The 23,091-nt window shown below is 43.4% G+C and overlaps 1 protein-coding gene across 10 annotated transcripts in view; it reads right to left on the bottom strand.

The window, feature by feature from the left end:
• ACVR1B (activin A receptor type 1B) overlaps positions 1–16,133 on the bottom strand; it is a 38,905-nt gene extending 22,772 nt beyond the window's left edge. For 2 of the 10 annotated variants that reach the window (XM_069490973.1, XM_069490974.1), the window contains exon 1: positions 15,954–16,130. In XM_069490973.1, coding sequence (XP_069347074.1) covers positions 15,954–16,044 — 91 coding nt within the window. In that variant the 5' untranslated portion in view covers positions 16,045–16,130. Of the gene's footprint in view, positions 1–14,547; positions 14,581–15,023; positions 15,100–15,953 lie in introns of those variants that run through there. The other 8 variants (XM_069490969.1, XM_069490972.1, XM_069490970.1 and 5 more) reach the window with 7 other exon arrangements.
• Positions 16,134–23,091: the final 6,958 nt, after the last annotated feature.

The raw sequence follows: 23,091 nt of genomic DNA, 5'->3' as shown, positions 1-23,091 counted from the left end.
CTCAGAGAAGCTAAGAGGCTCACAAATGGTAAAGCGGCACATGATGGAGCCGTATCTCCAACTCAGGTCTCCAGACCCTGAGCCCGGTGTTTTCCACACCACCACGCAGCATTCTACGACATCCCTTCTGACAACGTCCAGCACTCCTGGCCCTCAGGGCTACAACCACTAGGAACATCTTCAGGATAATCAGACTCTTCATCCTGCAAGTATTATTTACATCACCCTCAACGCATTCTTGGCCTCACCGCATCAAATCTACTCTGCTGGTTTTCTGACTAAAGGGCCTCACCATGTCTTCCTGTAGTTTATCTCCAGGGATTTGGTGTGTTACAGCCCAAGATAACAGTGCCACTGAAAACCCCAAAGTTTCACTATGAATTCCTTCCTTCATATTGGCGACTTTACCAGTATTACAGAAGTGGCGCTTTATCCCTACTTTATTTTTTAAGACAGTTCTTTTTTAAAAAATTTTTTTAGAGATGAGGTCTCTGGCCAGGCGTGGCTCACGCCTGTGATCCTAGCACTCTGTGAGGCCCAGATGGGAGGATCACTTGAGCTAAGGAGTCCGAGACCAGCCTCTGCAAGAGCAAGACCCTGTCTCCACTAAAAACAGAAAAAATCAGCCAGGTACGGTGGCGCATGACTGTAGTCCCAGCTACCTGGGAGGCTGAGGCAACAGAAGTGCGTGAACCCAGGAGTTTGAGGTTGTAGTGAGCTATGATGACACCACTGTACTCTAGCTGGGGCCACAGAACAAGACTCTGTCTCCCAAAAGAAAGAGAGAGAGAGAAAGAGAGAGAGAGACAGACGAGGTCTCACTATGTTGCCAAGGCTGGAGTGCACAGGCTATTCACAGGTGTGATCATTGCCCAGCCTCAAACTCCTGGCCTTACACATCTTCCCACCTTAGCCTGATGAGTAGCTGGGACTAAGATACGCGCCGCTGCACCCAGCTAAGACAGTTCTGTACATACGGTGTAAATTCCTTTAATCCCTTTGTGACTTTAAAATAACTATCTTGTACAGACCTTATGAAGGTCTTTGAAAGTCCAGAACAAGTCTTTCCCTCTTTATTCACATGCATATTTGCCTCCTAAAAAAATTCCAAATTATTAGACTGCCTCGACCTTGGAGAAATCACACTGCAACCTTCTCTCAAGTGGGTAATAAGGTTTTCTTGGGTTCAGTGGACTAACTTTTATTATAGATCCCACCAGCATAGCAACTGGGGTCTCCCTGGAAATCTCTTTACGGACAGGAGTAACAGGTCAATCTAACAGTCTTCTGGCTAAAATGCCATTTAAAGAAACAGACTGTGTTCCATTCACCTCTGTATTTTCAGGGCTGAATTCTAATAGGCCCACACTAAATATTTGCTTAAAACATGGCCATTTGGCTGGGCACAGTGGCTGATGCCTATAATCCTAGTATTTTTGGAGGCCAATGCAGGAGGATTGCTTGAGGCCAGGAGTTCGAGACCATCCTGAGTTAAGTGCAAGGCCCCATCTCTACAAAAAATAGAAAAATTAGCTGGGTGTGGTGGCATGCGCCTGTAGTCTCATAGTCCCAGCTACTTTGGAGGCTGAGGCAGGAGAATTGCTTGAACCCAGGAGTTTGAGGTTACAGTGTTCTATGATGACACCACTGCACTGTATCCCGGGCAACAGAGCAAGACCCTGTCTCAAAACAAACAAAAAATGGCCATTTATGATGATAACATTAAAGTCCTTCAAGAGGGGAGGAAAAAGAACACTGTTCCAGTTACTATGGCTGTGTAACAGATTACCCCAAAACTTGTGGCATAAAACAACTGTTTATTCTTACAAGGATTCTGTGGAACAGGAAGTTGGGCAGGGCAGCAGGGACAGCTTAATGTCTACTCCACAATGTCTGGGGCTTCACATGAAGACTTCGAGGTGGGAGCTGGAATCATGTGAAGGCGCACTCACTCACACCTGGCAGTTGACGCTGGCTGTGGCTGACAGCAGTTGTTCTTTACATGGTCTTCTCCAAGTACAAGTTCAGTATCCCTTATCTGAAATGCTTGGGACCAGAAATGTTTCAGATTTCTGATTTTTTCCGATTTTGTAATAATTGCATATATGTACTGCTCCAATGAGCATTTCTTTGAGTGTGACCTTTGAGCGTGCTGGCACTCAAAAAGTTTCAGATTTTGGAGCATTTGAGATTTTGGATTAGGGACGTTCAACCTGTAGTCCCTTTGCATGGGCTAGCTTGAGCTCCACAAAGAATGACAGCTGGCTTCCCCAGAGCAAGGCCCCAAAAGGAATGAACGAGGCAAAAACTGTATCCTTTTAATGGCCTAGCCTTAGAAGTCACAGAGCATCACATCTGCCATATACTGTAGGTCAAAACAGTCAAGGCTCCACCCAAATTCAAGGGAGAACAGGACAGACCCCACCTGTTGGTGGGAATATCAAAGTTGCACTGTAAGAAGAACATGTGGGCCGGGCCCGGTGGCTCACGCCTGTAAGCGGGTGGATCATTTGAGCTCAGGAGTTCGAGACCAGCCTGAGCAAGAGCAAGACCCCCGTCTCTACTAAAAATTGAAAGAAATCAGCTGGACAACTAAAATATATACAAAAAATTAGCCGGGCATGGTGGCACATGCCTGTAGTTCCAGCTACTCGGGAGGCTGAGGCAGAAGGATCACTTGAGCCCAGGAGTTTGAGGTTGCTGTGAGCTAGGCTAATGCCATGGCACTCTAGCCCGGGCAACAGAGTGAGACTCTGTCTCAAAATAAATAAATAAATAAATAAATAAAAATTAAAAAGAAGAACAACATGTGGAATGGAAGATATAGTTGCAATCATTTAGGAGATTAAAAATTTGCCACAAAGACCTACTTCTTTAATTAGTTCCAAAACATCCTATACATTTATTACTACTTAAATTCAGAATAAAGTAACATTGCAAAAGAACTATGAAGACAAGATTGGTTTTAAACCTTTAACCACCTCCAGAGATATCCAACCTCTATGACTTGTCTTCTTCAAAAGAATTTGGGGGCTGGGCACTGTGGCTCATGCCTGTAATTCTAGCACTCTGGGAGGCCAAGGCAGGAGGATTGCTCGAGGTCAGGAGTTCAAGACCAGCCTCAGCAAGAGCGAGATCCCGTCTCTACTAAAAATAGAAAGAAATTATCTGGACAACTAAAAATATACATAGAAAAAATCAGCCAGGCATGGTAGCGTATGCCTGTAGTCCCAGCTACTTGGGAGACTGAGGCAGTAGGATCGCTTGAGCCCAGGAGTTTGAGGTTGCTGTGAGCTAGGCTGATGCCACGGCACTCTAGTCCAGGCAACAGAGCCAGACTCCGTCTCAAAAAAAAAAAGAAAAAAAAGAATTTGGGGATGCATATTTCCATAGTATGCTTCTCAATAAAAATGGAGGAAACAATTCTTTTGGTTTCTCTACTATCTCCTCTATCTCTGAGAGCACCTTTAGGGAGATAGCATTAGTGGTTAACAGCCTGGGCTCTGAGGTCAGACAACCTAACTTTGAATCCTGGCTCCAACACTTGTTAGCCGAGCAACATTGGGCAAGTTTCTTAAGCTCACTGGCCTCAGCTGCCCAACTATAAAATGGGGATAACAAGAGAATCTACTTCAAAGGGTGGCTCAGAGGAGTAAGAGAATTGGTACATAAAGCTCTTAACAAAGTGCCAGTAAAGTGTACAATTCAACTTTAGATATTCCCACTACAATCAGCCACTGATTCTCCAGCAGATTTCTGCCACCTTGAATGTTTTTAAATGCCCTTTTTTGTTAGTGACATGGGAGTCTTCTGCAAGTTACATTTTAAATTGTCCAGCTTCCCACAATATTATCACACCTAAAATAATTGACAATAGCCTTAATATAATCAAATGTCCAGTGTCCAAAAGTCCTTATTGTCTCAAAAAAGTTTTTTAAATGGTTGGCTTGTTCAAATCCAGATCCAGGCCAGGCATGGTGGCTCACACCTGTAATCCTAGCACTCTGGGAGGCCGAGGGGGGAGGATCACTCGAGGTCAGGAGTTCAAGACCAGCCTGAGAAAGAGCGAGACCCCGTCTCTACTAAAAATAGAAAGAAATTAGCTGGACAACTAAAAAATATATAGAAAAAATTAGCCGAACATGGTGGTGCATGCCTGCAGTCCCAGCTACTTGGGAGGCTGAGGCAGTAGGATTGCTTGAGCCCAGGAGTTTGAGGTTGCTGTGAGCTAGGCTGACGCCATGGCACTCTAGCCCGGGCAACAGAGTGAGACTATGTCTCAAAAAAAAAAAAAAAAAAAAAATCCAGATCCAAATAAGGTCCTTTCCCTACACTTGACTGATAGGTCTCTTAAACTTCTCTTAATCTGTAGGTTTCCCCCTTGCTCTGTTATTTTCCCTTGCAAATTATTTGTTGAAAAACCTAGGCCATTTGTCCTGTAGTTTCCCACATTCTGGATTTTGTTAAGACTGACTCCTGAGGTGTCATTTAACATGTTCCTCTCTCCTCTGTATTTTCTATAAACTAGTAATTAGATTGAGAGGTTTGATCTGATTCAGGTTCAAATTTCTGGTTAGAATACTCACAAGGCACATAATTTCCAGCTGTCTCTTTTTGTGATGTTAGTTCTCACTCTTTTTTAAAGTCTGCAATCACTAATGTCTAGCCTAAGTCCGGGGCTTCTCTAAGCTCATTATCCTGGTCAGGTGTTCTATACCCTATTTCTCCTAGCCCAACCCCACCATCTTAGGAAAAGACCTCACTGAAAGAGCTCACATGGTACTGTCTTTATCCGGTGAAGCTTTCACTCATGTCATGCTCTGCCGCAGGCCCATCCTCCCCACAGGCCTGCAGTCTAACATCTCCAACTTCCTGGCCATCCTCCCACCCACTCTCACTTGCTAGTACTAGAATTACTTTCCAATTCTGTATTTCACTGTGGAGAATTCTACCTGCTAGGGAGGTCCAGTCACTGTAACTGTTAGTTATGGAATTATGAATTTGTATACCAGGTTTGGGTTTTTTAATACTTTATCTTTACCAGTTTGTTTTTTCTGCTTACAGAAGTAATCCATATTGCTTTGTTTTAAAAAATTTCAAACACCACAGAGCCCTTTTAATTCCTGCCCCAGAGATATTTACTATTACATGTTTGATGTATATTCTTCCAGGGTTTCTTTGATGCACTAATATATTTTCAAGAGGAATTTTCTTACAAATTGAGTGATAATGAAAAATTGACAACCCAATTTGCCCTCCAACATAGATTATACATACTAATGTATACTATTAATAGTTAAATATGTGATTATATAGTACATATAAATTATATATACAACAAGCGTCAATAAAATCCTGATCAAAATCCTAGTGGCTTTTTTTTTTTTTTTTGCAGAAATGGAAAAGCTGATCCTAAAATTCACATGGAATTGCAAATGATCCTGAATAATCAAAACAATATTAAGGAAAAAAAATAATGAAGTTGGAGGATTCACATGTCCTGATTTCGAACTTACTACGAAGCTACAGTTAATCAAACAGAAAGATACTGGCATAAGTACAGACATATTAATCAATGGAACAAAACTGAAACTTCAGAAATAAGCCCATACATCTATGATTAACTGATTTTCAACAAGAGTGCCTAGAACATTCAGGGGGAAAGAAAGTCTCTTCAACAAATGGTGCTAGACAACTGGATATCCATATGGAAAAGAATGATGTCAGACTCTTACCTTACACCATGTATAAAAATTAACTCAAAATACATCAAAGATCTAAATATATGAGCTAAAACTTACAGTATAAAACTCTAAGAAAAGAGGGATAAATCTTCATGACCTTGGATTAGGCAATGGTTCCTTAGATATGATACCAAAAGCAGAAGCAACAAAAGAAAAACAGATAAACTGGACTTCATCAAAATGAAAAACTTTTGTGCATCAAAGGACAATATCAAGAGAGTGACAAGACAACCCAAAGAATGGGAGAAATGATTTGCAAATCATATATATGATGATAATTTAGTATCTTGAATATATAAAGAACTCTTAAAACAACACAATAAAAAGCTGGGCAAAAGACCTGAATAGACATTTCTCCAAAGATGATACACAAATGGCCAAGAAGCACATGAAAAGATGTTCAACATCATCTCAAATATATTTCAACTATGGATTTTTAAAATTTTTTCATTTTTTTAAGATAAGGTCTCACTCTCTTGCCCAGGCTAGAATGCAGTAGCATAATCATAGCTCACTGTAACCTCGAACTCCTGGCTCAAGTGATCCTCCCACAGCAGCCTCTCAAGTAGCTGGGACTACAAGGCACATGCCACCAGTGCCACCACGCCCAGCTAATTTCATTTTTTGTAGAGATGAGGGGTGGGGGTGGAATCTCCCTGTTTTACCCAGGCTGGTCTTAAACTCCTGGCCTCAAGCAATCCTCCCCTCTCAGCCTCCCAAAGTGCTGGGATTACAGGCATGAGCCACAGTGCCAGGCCTCAAATGCATTTCAAATTCAAATGCAAATCAAACCACAATGAGACACCACTTCACACCCACTAAGAAAGCCGTAAGAAAATGAAAAAGAAAAAGAAAATTAACAAGTGTTGGTGAAGACTGAGAGAAACTGGAACTCTGTATGTTGCTGTGGAAAAAAGTTTGATGGTTCCTCAATAAGTTAAACATAGAATTACCGTATAACCAAGCAATTCCACTCCCAGGTATAGACACAAAAGAATTGAACTGTGCTCAAACAAAAACTTGTGCGTGAATATTCGTAACAATACTATTCACCTATTCACAATAGCCAAAAGGCAAAAACAACTCAAATGTCCATCAAATGATGAATGGATAAACAAAATGTGGTATATTCATATGACAGAATATTACTTAGCCATAAAAAGAAATAAGCTACTGATATATGCTACAATACGGATGAACCTTGAAAATACTATGTTAAGTAAAAGAAGCCACATATTATGATTCCATTTATATGAAATATCCAGAAAGTAGACTAGCAGTGGGGGGAGGGCGGCGTGGTTAGGGATAGGGAATGACTACTTAATGAATACAGGTTTTCTTCAGGCATAATGAAAAAGTTCTGGAACTAGATAGTGGCAATGGCTTGTATAACATTACGAAGGTACTTAACACCAATGAATTGCACATTTCAAAATGGTTAAAATGGTAAATTTTCTGTTATACATATTTTACCATAATTTAAAACTACTACCATAAATCCCTATTTGCAAAACAGTATGTACATACAATCTGTTACAAAAACAAAAAACTCTAATACATGCACAGGAGAAAAACCTGGAGGTACTGTGTTTTTCAAACTGTTTTCCTCCTGAATCCTTAGGCTTTCCACGGTGTCCCAGGAACCTGGGAACTCCACAAAGAGAGAACCAGAGTCCTTTCTGCCATTTTCTCACTGTATCTAGCACAGTGCCTGGCAAACAGCACTATGCTTAATAAATCTCAGCCCAATAATTTAAGGGACAGAGGGGGACCCTGCCAGAGTTGCTCAGCTTTCATTCATTTTATATATGTTTCTACATTACCATTTTTAAAAGGGTCCCACTTTTACAAAGAAAAAAAATCATTCAACAGCTATACATCTAGACAATCACCAAAATGTTTATGAAACTCTGAATCAGGTTAAAAAATAGAGGTGTCTGGTACTGTCACAAAATAGAGGTAATGTTTGGTTCTCTTGTGGAGGAAAAGGTTGAGAAGGCAATAACTGGGAATTGATGATACTATACCAGCAGCCAAAGTTGTAACTAGCCTAAGTTAAAAAATCTGGCAGCAGTAACCAATCACATGCTGTTGGTTAAAAAAAAAAAAAAAAGACCCAAGTTACATTTTCACCTTTCGTAATTATCAAAATTAGATTTTTTTAAAAAATACATTAAAACAGAAAGCTTTCAAGTACTCAATGGCTACAATAAAGTCAAATTTTATATGTGCCATTGGTGGTTATCTAGAAAAAAACAAAAAAAAAGTACTGGTAAAAAGCACTTACGAAAAAAAATATAACCGACTTAATAAAAGGAAGCTATTTGTATGGGGGGTGCAGGGTAAAAACCACAGATTTAACAATAAGACACTTGATAAGCTTGGTATTTAATTCCAATCTGGGAAAAGGTCTTGGAATGGGGTTTGCATAAGAGAAAGGTGTTTGAAAAGCCAGCTCCACACTATATCCATTCTGCAAACCGCCTTTCTGACATTCTACTTGGAGACAAACCCAACCCTAGAGAGCTGTTTAAACAAGTTCAACCTTAAGCCTCAGGTCTAGAGAATGAAAGCTTTGTTCTCACTCAAAAGAGACTTTTGATGTTTATGCTAAGGAGACCTGTCATTGCAACTTAATTTATGGCTGACTGTAAATACCTGAACATCTAGCAAGGGCCCACCTGCTGCCTAGGAGAATGTCAAGGTAAAATTGGAATGAGTGGCATTGTTATGAGGGAGCGCGTCCAGTGTTCCCGGGACCACAGTGTGCAGACTCAGCTGTCAGACTACCTACCAGGAACTTGTATTTCTCCTTAGCTTTTAGTTTATATTGAACACATAAAACCATTCTGTTTTCTTTGTTGCATCTAAATAGACATACTTCTGGCTCATTAGGACAGGGAAGAATATTTATCACTGGTATTTTCTTCCTGACCTATTTACTACACTATGGATGAGTAGAGAGGAGACAGTGTATGTCACAGTTTTGAGTGAGAAGAGAGATAGGAATGACTGTTTCAGGCAACTGGGACAATGAAGGAGAAAAAAAGATAGCCAAATTGAGAATAAAACTAATGAGGTTGAGAGATCAAGTTCATTTGGTCAGAATAAAATGGGTAGGTGGTAGAATAAACAGAGATGAAAGAAGTGAGGTAGGAAGAGAGATTATTATGTTCCCAGTAACTTACAAATACATGTTCACAGCATTTTTAAGTGACTGGGATAAATACACACACACACACACACACAGATGATAAAATTATAACAAAATAGAATTGGAATTTTTTCCTAGGATTTTTGCTGAGAGGATGGAAAAGGAATGAATTTAATTAAACAAATTTATTAAGTACTTAAAGTATACAAGGCTCTGTGAAAGGCCAAAGCCATAAGAAGATTAAGCCAGTTCTTCACATCAACTTTTTGGGGAAATTGGGGAAAAGTAGGGAGGATGGAAGCATTTGGTGGTGGATGTCAGAAATGAACACTGATTGAATTCAATTCAATATTATCTACTACAAGTATAAAAGGTAATACACAAATATACACCAAGACAATATATGAGGATTTGGGGTTAAGTGGGTCCTCTGACTACAAAAAAAAAGAGACCAAAAAAAAAAAAAAAAAGCTTTCAATTCCCAGATTTCAACTCAAACATCCTAAGCACCAAAAAAGTTTATCCTCAAAGCACCCATAATCCCCTCTATCCTCCAAACAGTCAAAAATATCTAGAAAAAGGATACAGGCAGATGAAAGCCACATGTGGTCCAAGGACTTCTTTTCATATGCAAGTGTTGAGAAGGCTGAGCACCAGGCCTCAAGTACCCTCAAGCCTATCTTGGGATATTTCCTATATATCCCAAGATAGGCTTGGAATATCCCCTCTCCTGCCTTACTTCTCTTCACCATCACCAACTGACTCATCCCCACCCCCCACACACAACTTTTCCAAGAACATCTCTTTACTAGATCACCCCTAGAGCTGCTTTCTCATCTAGGATTGGGTCCTCTTCCAAGCCTACTGGTTGTTAGCAAGATCCATTGCCTTGCAGATGAAGGACTTAAGTCCTCGCTGTCCTCCTAGCTGTCAGCTGGGGACTACTCTCAGCTTCTAGAGCTTCTTAGAGTTCGCCCAAAGTTCTTTGCCACGTGCCTGTTGGGATGGGCAGTTCACAACATAGATGTTTGCCTGCTTCCAAGCCAGCTGGAGCATCTCTGACTTCCTTTTCTGCAATCAGCTGAGAAATTTCTCTGCTTTCAAAGGGGTAGTTCATTAGTTCAGGCCAACCATGATAGCCTCCCTATCTGAAGGTCAACTGACTGGGACGTTAATTACATGTGCAAAGACTAGTGTTTGACTGAATAACTGGAGGAGGTGTGTGTGCACCAAAGGCAGGGAATCTTGGGGAAATGGTGAGCACAGGGTGGGCTGTGGTAGGAACAACCTTATATTTTATCCCTTACAGAGTAAGGGACTTTGTTTACTATATATCTCACCTGCCAGAAGGTAAGCTTTTACCGTTTTATCCCTAGCACCTACAACAGTGCCTGGCATATGGCAGGTGCTCAATAAATACATGTTAAAATATTTCAGTACCATTTTCAGTCCCATTGTAGGTACTCAACATGCATATACATGTTTAGTTTACAGTCTGGAAATAAGACTTCTAACTGTATGTATTAAAATTGTGGTTCAGTAAAACCATTTAGGAGTTCTTGAAATTCCACAGTACAACTTTATCTCTCCCACTTTTGTATAGTTCTAACAAAATATAGTTGATCCTCATTATTCACAGATTCCATATTTTTGAATTTGCCTGCTCACTAAAATTTATTTGTAACCCCAAAATCAATGCTCATGGTACTTTCCTGGTCATTCATGGACATGCACAAAACAGTGAAAAATCTGTGCCACTCATGTTCCCAACTGAGGTCAAACAAAGCAATACTCGGCCTTCTTGTTTCAGCCCCCATATTGTAAACAAGTGTTCTTTTTGCCATATATTTACTGCCATTTTTTCATTATGATTTTGCTGTTTAAAATGGCCCCCACACATAGTGCTGAAGTGCTGTCTATAGTGTTCCTAAGCACAAGAAGATAACAATGTGCCTTACATAGAGAAAACATGTTAGATGAGCTTGGTTCAGGCATGAGTTAATAATGCTGTTGTCAGTTAAGTTCAATGTTAACATATCAGTAGCATATATTAAATAAGATCTCTTTAAACAGAAACACATAAAACAAGGTTATATATTGAAAGGTTGATAAAAATGTGACCAGAGGCTCACAGGAACCTAACCCTGTATTTCCCCTAGGAGCAATGGTTCAGGATCTGCTAATTCAGTGTTAGCAGCAACTTTACAGAACATAACTACTACAAATAATGAGACTTGACTATACTGGCCCCATTTTACAGATCAAACAATGAAACTGAGAGAGGTGTGAAATGGCAGCTCCAGTCACACTATAGCACATCATCCTATTTTCTTCACAGCACTCATGGCTGTTAATTGTATTTACATATTTATTTTCAGTATAATCCACTGCAATTGTAAATTCCACAACAGTACAGATTTAGGGACTTTTGTTCATCTTGTTCTCTGTTATTTTCCCATGCCAAAAACTATTCCAGGCACATACCCAACAAAATGAATAAAGAAATCTCCTATATGTAACTGTGTAAATATTAGGGGTGATGTGATACTTTAAAGGGAAAGGCAGTTACTTTCATTGTGTTAAATCCAAAATATTTAGCAAGAAAAATGCAGGCTCAACACTGGGTGGAGAAAGAAGAAAACCAAAAAGACCAGAGTTGCCTGAAGTGGCACCGTCTCTGAAAGCTAGAGAGCAGATAAGATTGCCTGGGATGGAAACTTCACAGCTCAACCAAACTCTGGCAACTCTACAGAGTAAGAGAAAGAAATGGTATTTTTGCTTGGTGTTCCATTTATCCATAATGGAGAAGCCAGCAGGCAGAGAGAACAGACAAGAGTAGAGATGGTGTCTCTGAAACCAAGCATGAGAGAGAAAAACTGAGAAGAGCAAAAACCCAGAGCAGGTATTTGAACCTGGCCATGAGGCAGTGCCTGCAGAGTGAGAGAAATTCAAGTTAGACTGCAGGGAAACACTGGATCTGAGGAGTTGATTATTTAAAAGGTTTCCACATTCCCAGTCCAGGTGGAACTGATGGGCTACGGATGCCTGCAGCACGTCCAGCATCAGAGGGATTGATGGAGAAAGAGGACTCTAGGATTTTCTTTTTATAAATACAGAAAGGAAAATGAGATGAGACCCTCTTACATCAACTCCTGCTACAATAGACAAATAACACAAGAACTCAAGATAAAGACGCGAGATTCCAGAATTAATGTTCACTGCTGCTCTAGCAAAAACTGAACAGTAAACAATAAAGATTTCAAAATTAAAACAAAAGAGCCACTTCAGTATTCTAATTTAACCTTCAAAAATAAAGATGACCTAAAGCGCCATGAACTGAGAATTCCATTCCACCTCAACACCCTGTACTCCTGAGTTATTATGAGAACAGACTGCAATGCAATTCAACTCATGTTCCAAAATGCAACAAGCAGCTTCAACAGGACATGCTGAAAGAAGCAGCACGTCTCAACATTTACTGATTCATATTTTGGTAGCAAGGTTACAATTAGCTCACCGGTGGAGAATAAACCTATTTATAACACAGCAGTCCACCTGAAAGACACAATCATCTAAAAAGGTTTTTAGAGGAAAATAAAGTACAGCTTCCTCCTGGACTGACTGCAGATTCCCAAGGTCCTTTCAGATGAAGTCCTCAGTCTAACCTTCCTGTGTTCAGAGTCACCATTCTGGCCACCTCTCAGCCTCCATGTTCTTATGTAACATTTACATAGTGCCATAAACATACCCAGAGTTGCGTAAGAATTAAAACGTTGCCAAACCAATAAAGCCTAAAGCAGGTCACTCCCTCCAGACTGCCTTTGATTAGCACAGGTATGCTGCCCCGACTCCGATGCAAGAGCCTGCCAGAGACAGAAATTAACTTGAGGTAATCTGAAACAGGTCTACAAAAAAACACAAATAAGAAATTAACTACACTGTGAGACGTGGTGCATATATCAATCAGAGAGTATGTTATCTACCCCATAAGATAAAAAGTAACTCAACATTGCTTATTCACTGAAGTCAGAAACTGTGTCTAAAAATACCTCCCTGCCAACTGGCTATCAGTAAGTCAGTCTCACAAATGTCCCAATAAGAGTGACACAGAATATTTCCCTACTTTACCGAGGGAAAACTGAGGCAGTCACAGAAAGGTTGAGTTACTTGTTCAAGGACAATCTGTAAGGGAGCAAAGTTCTAGGGCTGAAAACCAGCCTCCTCCCTCCATCTGGCTCTAACCTTTAACCAGAGTAGCCATTTTAATATGTTTTATCACATCTGTTCCAGGAGCTGTTTAAACAAAACTAATCACAGACTCTCTTTTCTTTTACAAGAGTTCACTTCCACTGTATTTCAAATCCATGTCCACTCAACAAAATTATAAGACTTGGCTTGAAATTAGATTTTTAGTCTGTTCACAGAAATTCAAAATGTTCCTATGAGAACGTCAAATGTCTCTCTTGTTGCTTTTGTCTTAAGAAATGAATGTCATGTTCTCCTGCTACCAACTCAATTTTACATTTTTAAATACTAATGTGAAAATTCCAAAGCTAGGCCTTAAAACATGGTACACCTACCAAACGGATGCTGTTTCTAATTTAAACTCACTCTCCTTATCACTGGCCTCTTACTAAGTCCTACTTAATTCATTAATTAACAGAAACACCTATCCCTTACTGCCCTCATATCATGTCCAACTTCCAGGCATCAGAGATACCTGGCTCTGCCACTCCTCCGGCCCACACAGGAGAGCACTATATAGGAAACGCAGGGGAGGGGGGAAAAATCAACTTCTTGTTATCCTACAGCCTCTATTTTCCCAGAACTGACGTTTTACTTTGAGCCTTTTGCAACAGTGGTCTCCATAACACGCACTATTGGCAACTAGATGTGTCCCGGAAAAAACTGTAGTGTCTGGCCAAGAAGTTTAAAGGCCCTTGAGAATGTTTGCTGGACACACAACCTAATTTCCAATTTACCAAAAAAAGAAACTAACTCCCCATTATGCCCACCCACCTTCACCCCAACAAACATCCATTTTAGCGAGGTTACAAAAAATGAACTCTGCCCCATTCAGAACCAGTTGGATTATCAATTAAACATTCTTAACTAGGCTCACAACAACAAGAAAAACCCCACAAACACCACACCAAATCAGTGGGGAAACAACTGTTAAAAATCTTGGATATATTAGGGGCAGGCTAAAAATTCCTATGCAAGGAATTTAAAGATTTATTCCTATACACATAAAAAGACAAACCTGAAGGCTGAGCCTCCTTTTTCTTTTACTACCCCACTAGAGAACATTATGTTACACATTCCAAAAACATGGCCCATAATGAGGCCCGGCAAACATCCTCATTCGTAAAAATCATTATCTCATCACAAATGTCAGGCAGTGTTCACACACCTTCACCATGTTTATCAGACCCTACGGCAGATACCCATGCCACAGAGCAGCGAGACCGAAGAACACACACGAGGTGCTTAACAGAAGCATTAACCAGTGAACAAAGACCCCACTGCACAGGCTACACCACTGGGAACAAATATCAAAGCCAGAGATAATGAATTTGTTTTTGAGACTCCAAAGTGGCATGGTGTCTCTTCCTGATTGTCTGGTTTGTTAAAGAAGCCTGAACCCACCTAAGAATCATTCTTTTTAGTGGTGAGGAGAGCCACAGCACACACACTGGATCTCCCATCGCTGGAAGGTTAGGGGCTGCTGAGAAGTCAGAGCAGCAGGCTTTGTACATCAGGAGAGAATACAGTCCTGATCATCTCTCCCAGATCCATCTGTGGGTCAATAATCACTTCAATATAATTGCCAAATATAACCTTCATCTGCTACCCCAATGCCAAAACACATTTGAGATGACTCTCTTAAATGAAATATTTTAGGGTTTCATCCACTCTTCTCAGCCCCCAAAGCCTCATAAACAACACACCCAGTGGAGTGTCCCACAGAATGGTACCCACCTCTGTAGTGGGAAGGCTGGGGGTGGTGTCAGGCAGCAGCAGGCTGTGGGGGTTGGAAGGCAAGGGGTGTGTGAGGGTGAGGGAACTGGGGGTTGGGCTGCGCTGGGAAGAGAGAGCGTGTGGGAAGGTAAATAAGTACTGACCAAGGTCTGGAGAGACACTCCAGAGGTGGGATCCTTAAATAATCTTGGGGATTGGAGGCAGGTTCTAGGATTTCACCTGAAAGGCATCCACAAACTGATTAACTGAATGGGCCCCTTGGGGTAGGGTGGGGGAAGCGAGGAGGAAAGCAAATACATCTAGATTCAGACTAACCCTTGGGGAACTAGGTTTCATAGGGTTAGAGGGACTCCAAGGCCAAGCTCCAAAAAGGTTTAGGGGCCTGTTCGTCCCACTTCCTCCAAATAGCTGCCACGGGACATGTGTGCTGGAGGTGAGGGGTTTTGCCCCACTGAACTCAAGGGACTGAGCGAAGGGGAAATGTGACTCCCTTTCCCAGAACATTAGGGAGGGAGGGGAAGAAACACCCCAAGTGCAGGACCTGAAGGAAAGGTCAGAGACCCCTTCCCCTGTAGCCTGAGGTGCGCAAGGACTCGCAACATCAGGATACCCTGGAGAAGCAAAGACCCCACTGCCCGATCCCCACAATCTTGGCGGGAGAAAAGACGCCCCCCAGGAGCATCTGGAGGTAGAGAATAAAGCCCCCCGCCCCTGGACACGCTGAAGGGCAGAAACCACAGACCTCCAAATCTTGAAGAGGGAAGCCCAGACTTCCCTCTATGGAACAGGAGGGTGTTGGGAGCGCGACCCCCGAGAGCTCCCCGAATCCAGTTCCGCCTGGAAGAGGGCACAGGTCCCCAGGGGCCCGGCGTGAGCTCGGTCGCGGCTGAGCTGCAGCACCTCGGAGGACGGGGGAAGCTGACCGAGGGTCCCCCCGACTCCTCCGCGCCCCCCGCCCGGCCATATTGTGCTCGTGGGGAGGGGGCGCGCTGTAGCCCAGGGATCGCGGCTCGAGGCCTCGCCCTCGCCCGGCCCTCTCCATCCCGGCCCCCGCCCCCAGCCCCGGGACTCACCCTGAATCCCCCGGGGCCCGGACCCGCCGCTGCCAGCGAGCAGGAGGACGACAAGGGGGAAAAAGGAGGAGGCTCTGGCCGACTCCGCCATAGTAACCGCCGCCGCCGCCGCCGCCGCCGCAGCCCAGCAGCGCCCAGCGCGCGCGCGCGCGTCCCCGGCGCCTCCCCTCCTCCCGCGGCCCCGCTCCCGCCTCCCTCTCCTCCGCCCGGCGCCGGCACGTGCGCTCCCGGCGGAGCCGGCGCCGCGACCGCCGCGCGCGCCCCCGAAGGGCGGGGCCGGGGTGCGCGCGGGCGCCCGCCTTAAAGGGGAGTGTCCCTGTTAAAGGGGTGGGCGGGGTTCGCGCCTCGGCCAACCTCTCAGGTCGGTGCTGAGCGAGGCGCGGAGGAGGCCGGAGCCGGACGTGCAGCCTCCGCCCTCGCCTGCACCCGGCGCAGCGCAGAATTATCTTATCAGCACCGATCTCCCGCCCCGCGTCGAATATTCTACGAGTCCCGCGCGTGTTCTCGTTCCTCCCTCCCCACTGCCTAGCCTCAAGCCCCCATCGCGTCCCACCGGGATCATCGCAGCGATCTCCTAACCGGTTTCCCTGCCGGGCCTTGCCCCCTGCAATTCTCTGGACGCTGTAACCAGTGTGATGGAACATGGCATGCTCCTTTTCAAAACATAGCAAGGCTTTTTAACGATGATACTCAAATCCTGGTGAGGGTGCCGTGTGAGGCACTCTCATTCTGCTGGTAGAACTCTTTTGGTAAACAATTTGTCATGATGTATCAAATGCCTTAAAATATTCATAGCGATTTACCCGGTATTATCCCGTCTTCAAGAAATAATAAGAGAACAAATATTTATGCAAAACGTAAATTGTGTATTTATCATTGTAAAAAGCTGGAAACTAAGAAAGCAATAATAGATGACTGTTAAATAAATTATGGCCCATCCATATGATGAAACATTATTTAGCAATTAAAAATCATGTTTACAAAAAATAATAACATGAGGAAATGTTCATGAGATAATGTTAAATGAAAAGCAAAATGTAAAACAGTTTGCAGTATTATTCAAATTTTACTGATAATATATATTTGCACAGAAAAAAAACTGGAACAGTATTACCCAGTATTATCAGTAGTTATGCTAGGAATAATTTTTTACTTTTTCTTCAAACATTTCAGTAATTTCTAAATATTTTCCAAATAAATGTTACTTTCAAACTTAGAAAAAAATGCTTATAAAAGGTAAACCAAATCACCCCTATCTTTTTCAAAAGAGTTCACTTTCTTTAGCTTGAGAAACAGCTTGAGATCATGAAAAGGCAGGGTCTTTGGGAGTTTCCAGAGTTCTGGATCTGAATTTCACTTATTACTAACTGGCTGTGAAAATGTGGGCAAGGGTTGGACCTCTCTAAGCACAGTTTCATCATCTGAGCTCTAGAGGGGGAGAGGATGGCCACTAGGGGTAAGTTTTTTCAAATGGAATCCTTACCTTATAAATTGTCACCAACCTGAAGAACTCCCGTCCTCATATCCGGAAAAAACAAAACTGCAGACGCACTCACCAGATACAACACACACAAACACACCAGTGCAAAGTCATGTTGAAGCACTGCCTGTAAGTTGATTAGTGCAGCTAGATGAGCAAACGCCTTTTATTCTGCCCTCCTCATCTCCCCCCCCCCCATAGGCGCACTCCCCCTCCCAGGCCATCTGATTGGTCTCCCAAACTATGCTGTCTTCACCCAGCTGTGGTGGACACAGTGGTAGGTTCAGTTTCCTAGGGTTGCAGTACGAAAGTACCACAAAGTGCCACAAACTAGTAGCTTAAAATAATAAATATTTATTTTCTCCCAGTTCCGGAGGCCAGAAGTCTGAAACCATGGTGTTGGCAGGGCCACGCTCTCTCCGAAGGCTCTAGGAGAGAATCCTTCCTTGCCTCTTCTAGCTTCTGGTGGTTCCCAGAATCCTTGGTGTTCTTTGGCTTGTGCCTCTATCTTCACATGCTTGTCCTCTCTCTGTCTGTACCTCTGTGTCCTAATTTCTTCTCTTAAGGACACCAGTTACTGGATTAGGGCCCACCCTAATTCAGTATGAGTTCCAGTAATCTTGACTTGATTACATCTGCAAAGATTCTATTTCCAAGTAAGGTCACATTCACAGATTCTGGGTGGACATGCATTTGGGGGGGCTGTGGTGGGAGACATTATTCAACCCAGTACAGTCACCAACCCCTGCAGTTGGGAAGGGAAAGCTAACCCCTCAGGAGCACATCCCTGAGGCCAAGGAGGAAGGAGCTGTCCTTCCTTATGCTTGCTAAGAGCTGCCACTGTGGCTGCAAGACCAGAGGTCCCAGAAGGGACCTGTGGTTACTTTACTCCTAGAGAGTAAGGTCAGCCACATGCCTAAATATACAGAAAAGGGAACCAGAATGCTGGGTCCACAGACCAAATGCCACCTCCATTAGCTCACTTGATAGCATTTGACTTTGGGCAAGATCTTTGACCTCCCTAAAGCTCAATTCACTCATCTATAAAATGGGGCTAATCATAGTTCTATCTCATAGAGATGCTGTGAGGATTGATAAGATATTGTATGTAAAGCACTTAACATCATCTCTGACACATAGGAAGCAATATAAAAAGAACAGCTATTACTGTTACCATTTGGCCTTTATTACATTCTTGTGAAGTAGTTGAGGCATGTCAGTGTGCCCAATTTATGGATGAGGCAACTGAGACCTAGAGAAGGTGAGCAAAGGGGAAAAGCAGAGGATGACAAGAGACGTTTGTCTGGTATTTAGGGAACTGTGAGCAGCATAGCAGCACACCCAGAGGGTGCAGTTTGGAAGGGGCTGGTGGTGAACCGAAAGGTAATGTTGGAGAGATAGGCAGACATGGAAGTACGCTTGGAAGTGTATTCTTCTCCAGTATACTTGGAAGGGTTCTAACCAGGTGAGTAGAGTGATCATATTTGTGTTTTAGGAAGATCACTTTGCTGACCCAAGTGACCTTTGTACAGAGGATGGTTGGAGGAAGACAAGACTGGTGGTAAGCAAACCAAGGCAATTCCCATAGCCCAGACAAGATGGGAGAAGGACCTGACCCCAGACAGCAGCAATGGAGGTGGGAAAGAGAAATAGATACAATATTTTAGATAAGTAGAAATGACAAGATTGATTGGACATGAGAGATGAAGAAAGGGGATAGCCCTATATGATTCTAGGATAACCTGACATAGGTGACTGGCTGTCCAGTGGCTCCATTCAGCAGAATAAGAAAGGCAGGTTTGGGAAAAAGAAAATGAATTCCCTGTCGGATATACTGGGTTTGAAGGGCCACCTCGTAAGTACCTGCAGCCACAGAGATGTGAATTTAGAAGTCAGCAGCATATCATAGTTGTCCAAACAGTTCAAGGGACCATGAGAATTCTGGAAGTACAGCAACACTGGTGGGAAAGAGTAGACAGAGAAGGAACAGTTAACAGAAGTAGAAAGAAAACCTGAAGAGAATAAGAATCATGAAAACCAAGGTGGGAGAGGCTTTCAAGAGGTCCACAGAGTCTAGTGTTGAGAAAAGGTCAAGGTGAGGAATAAGAGGCTCCTGGATTTGATAACTTAAAGCCCACTGATGATGTTTACCTAAAGAGGTTCAGTGGAGGGTGGGGTGGAGACCTAAATTCAGGGGGCTACAAGCGAATAGGAGGAGAAGGCTTAGAAAGACTGTGTGTCATCTCTTCTTTAAAAGAACTTGGCTGCGATGGAAGAGGGAGATTTGGATTTCCTTCAGAATGGTAGACCAGGTTCCTTGCGCAAACCTTCAACTCAAAATGCTCACTAAACTAGCAAGAAAGTGAAGAATACTCAAGTCAAAAACTAGGGAACAGGCTGGGCACAGTGGCTCATGCCTGTAGTCCCAGCACTTTGGGAGGCCAAGGCAGAAGGATCACTTGAGGCCAGCCTGGGCAACATAGCAGGACCCCATCTCTACCACAATTACAAAACTTAGCTGGGTATAGTGGCACATGCCTACCTACTCAGGAGGCTGAGGTGGGAGGATTACTTGGGCCCAGGAATTTGAGGTTGCAGTGAGCTATGATGATGCCACTGCACTCTAGCCTGGGTAACAGAGTAAGACCCTGTCTCTAAAAAAAAATGAGGGTGAAATAAAAAATGTGTAAGTTATATATGAATTCATGCATACTTTACTAATTGTTGGGTATTCACTAACAGAGAAACAGAGTGAATAAATTCTGGGTTAAGAGAATGAAGGAAATAGGATGAGAAAAAAGAATTCACAAGGAGGTGAGAAAGGAAAGGAAAATGACACTACATGCTGAGTATTCCTAATCTGAAAATCCAAAATCCAAAATGTGAAACTTTCTGAGCACCAACGTGATGCTCAAAGGAAATGCTCATTGGAGCATTTTGGATTTCAGATTTTCAGATTAGGGATGCTCAACAGGTAAGTACAATACAAACTTGCCAAAATATTTGCATTGTACTTACCAAAACCGAAAAATATCCATGATCCAAAACATTTCTGATCCCAAGCATTTCAGGTAAGGGATACTCTCCCCGTGGTAAAGTGGGATAAATAGAAAGAGCAAAATAAGATGGTGAAAATAAATCCAAATATATCCATGACTACAATAAATGTAAATGGACTAAATAATCCAATTTTAAAATAAAGATTTCCAAACTGGACAAGAGAAAGAGAAAAGGGGATTGCAGAAGAACACACAAGGTCAAGGAAGTGTCTACTTTGTTTTGTTGCTTTAATAAGAAGAGAGTGACTGCAGCATCGACTGCAATAAAAGAGCCAAGAGGAGTTCAAAGATACAGGAAGAAGAAGTAGTCATGAAGCCAGAACCCAGGGTAGATGAGGAACACAGAATCAAGATCCAGATGTACAGGCCTTGGCCTTCTCAGAGGCTGGAGAAATCAGGTGAACAAAGAGAAAGTTTATAGGCATGAAGGGTGGCCTTGATGTTCTCAGTCAAGTTACAGTCTTGGCCTTCTGTTTTGGCACAGTATGCTCAGGAGGCAGAGTGACGCATGATGTGGCCGTGCTTGAGGAGAGTGGGGAGAATTTGTAAAAGCCACTGTGGATAATGGCAGTGCTGTCCAGGGACATAGGAAAGCAGAAAGGGATTGCCAGAGTGCCACCAGGGCCTAGCCAGGATTGCAGAACGTAGGGTTGAGGTAATAACAAGCCTCTTTATGGGACAGTTTCCTCTGGAAACGCTCAGCAGCCTAGGGTGGGAGCAGAAGAGGGGCTGTTTGGAAGTTGAAGTTGTGGGGCGTGGGGCTTAGGGGCTGGTGGAGGCGCATATGAGCCAGGGTGTTTGGGAAAGTAGACGGAGGACAGATTAGGCAGTTGAAAGAACTTAAATGTGATGCGCCTGGTGGCTGAGGATGGGGGGCTGTTACAGGGACTGCTATGGCCATGAGGACCCCAAGTCCTGCGTCAGTGTCAGGGACCTGATGTGGTCAGCAGCCTGCAGTCTGTGCTCAGTAGTCTCGTGGGATGGTGCTGACCTGTGTACTTTAAGAAATCCCTGACTGGGTGCAGTGGCTCACACTTGTAATCCTAGCACTCTGTGAGGCCTGTCTCAAAAAATAAAGAAAAGAAAAGAAAAAAAAGAAATCCCTCCCAGGCTTTTCTCACTCATTTTTTATTCCAGATATTGCATTGTTTAAGAGGCAAGCCTTCTTTCTTTCTTTTTTTTTTTTTTTTTTCCTGAGACAGAGTCTCACTCTGTTGCCCAAGGCTAGAGTGCCATGGCGTCAGCCTAGCTCACAGCAACCTGAAGCTCCTAGGCTTAAGCAATCCTCCTTCCTGCCTCAGCCTCCTGAGTAGCTGGGACTACAGGCGCGTACCACCAAGCCCAGCTAAATTTTTTTGTTTCTAATTTTAGTTGCCTGGCTAATTTTTTCTATTTTTAGTAGAGACGAGGTCTCCCTCTTGCTCAGGCTGGTCTCGAACTCCTGACCTCAAGTGATCCTCCCGCCTTGGCCTCCCAGAGTGCTAGGATTACAGGTGTGAGCCACCGCACCCGACACTTCTTTCTTTTAACCCTCACGCTGACCTCATTCTGCCTCAGTGCCTCCTTGGTAAATAGACCTCTGCCCTCAGCCTTGATGATTCATACTGCAATTTCTCTCCAGGCATGCCCACAAGCCAAACAGAATTGCTCTCCTGGTCATTGTTTTGTTGTGGACCTCACAACTCTTGCCTATCTGGCTGGTCTCCTCTTCTCCGTGCCCTTGGTGATACCATGGTCCAGAACTTCACACCACGCATCTCTGGTACTGCTGGTGCCACAGATCCCCACCTCCTGGACACCCTCCCGCCAGTCCACCAAGTACACTGTGGCATGCCACGTTCCAAGAAAGTCCCCTTCATTTTGTCATCTCCCTTCTCCAGAACTTACGGGCTCCCTATTGTCCAGAACTCCAAGCCAAAAGCACGGTGTTCCAAACCTAGAGAGGATTTTAGAAATTATTTAATTATCTTATCTGACTCCCTTGTGTTACGGATGGAGAAACTGAGGCCCAGAGAAGATAAGTGACTAGGCTGAGACAGAGCCAAAACAGGCAGTCAAGACCTCCACATGGCAAGAACTTACTATCCATCCAGTCTGACTTCCCTGTGCCTAAAAATAGCACTCAGAGACTGAACATTGACTCTCTTAAGAACTTTACACAGATTATTTATTTAATCTTCCCAGAAATCCCATGAGAGAGGTAGTATTATTCACCCCATTGTAGAGATGAGGAACAAAGCATAGAGGGATTAAGCAACTTGCCCAAGGTCACCGAACTAACCCCCGTCCTGACAGCTCCCCTACTGCCTTGGCTTGTCCGCCCCCCCCCACACACACACACATGCCCCAAGACCATCACTGTAGTTTTCCTCCTGCTTGGATCAAGAGAGTCTAGAGCTCTCACCTGTCATACCCACTTCTCCTGGGGGAGTTTGCATGGTCTGCTCTCTGACCACAGATGAGAGCATCAGGGTTGGGGGTCTGAGCCAAAGGAAAGCAATATAAATAGACTGGCTGAGCCACACGAGTCCTCTCTCGTGAACATTTGAACTCCTAAGAAGGTGCAGAAACCCAGTTGCTTAGATGGTGGCGGGCACTG

This window comes from Eulemur rufifrons, chromosome 16 (genome assembly GCF_041146395.1).
Source record: "Eulemur rufifrons isolate Redbay chromosome 16, OSU_ERuf_1, whole genome shotgun sequence".
NCBI lineage: Eukaryota > Metazoa > Chordata > Mammalia > Primates > Lemuridae > Eulemur > Eulemur rufifrons.
The sequence above is the reverse complement of the archived record's forward strand: the minus strand, read 5'-3'. Positions and strand labels throughout refer to the sequence as shown.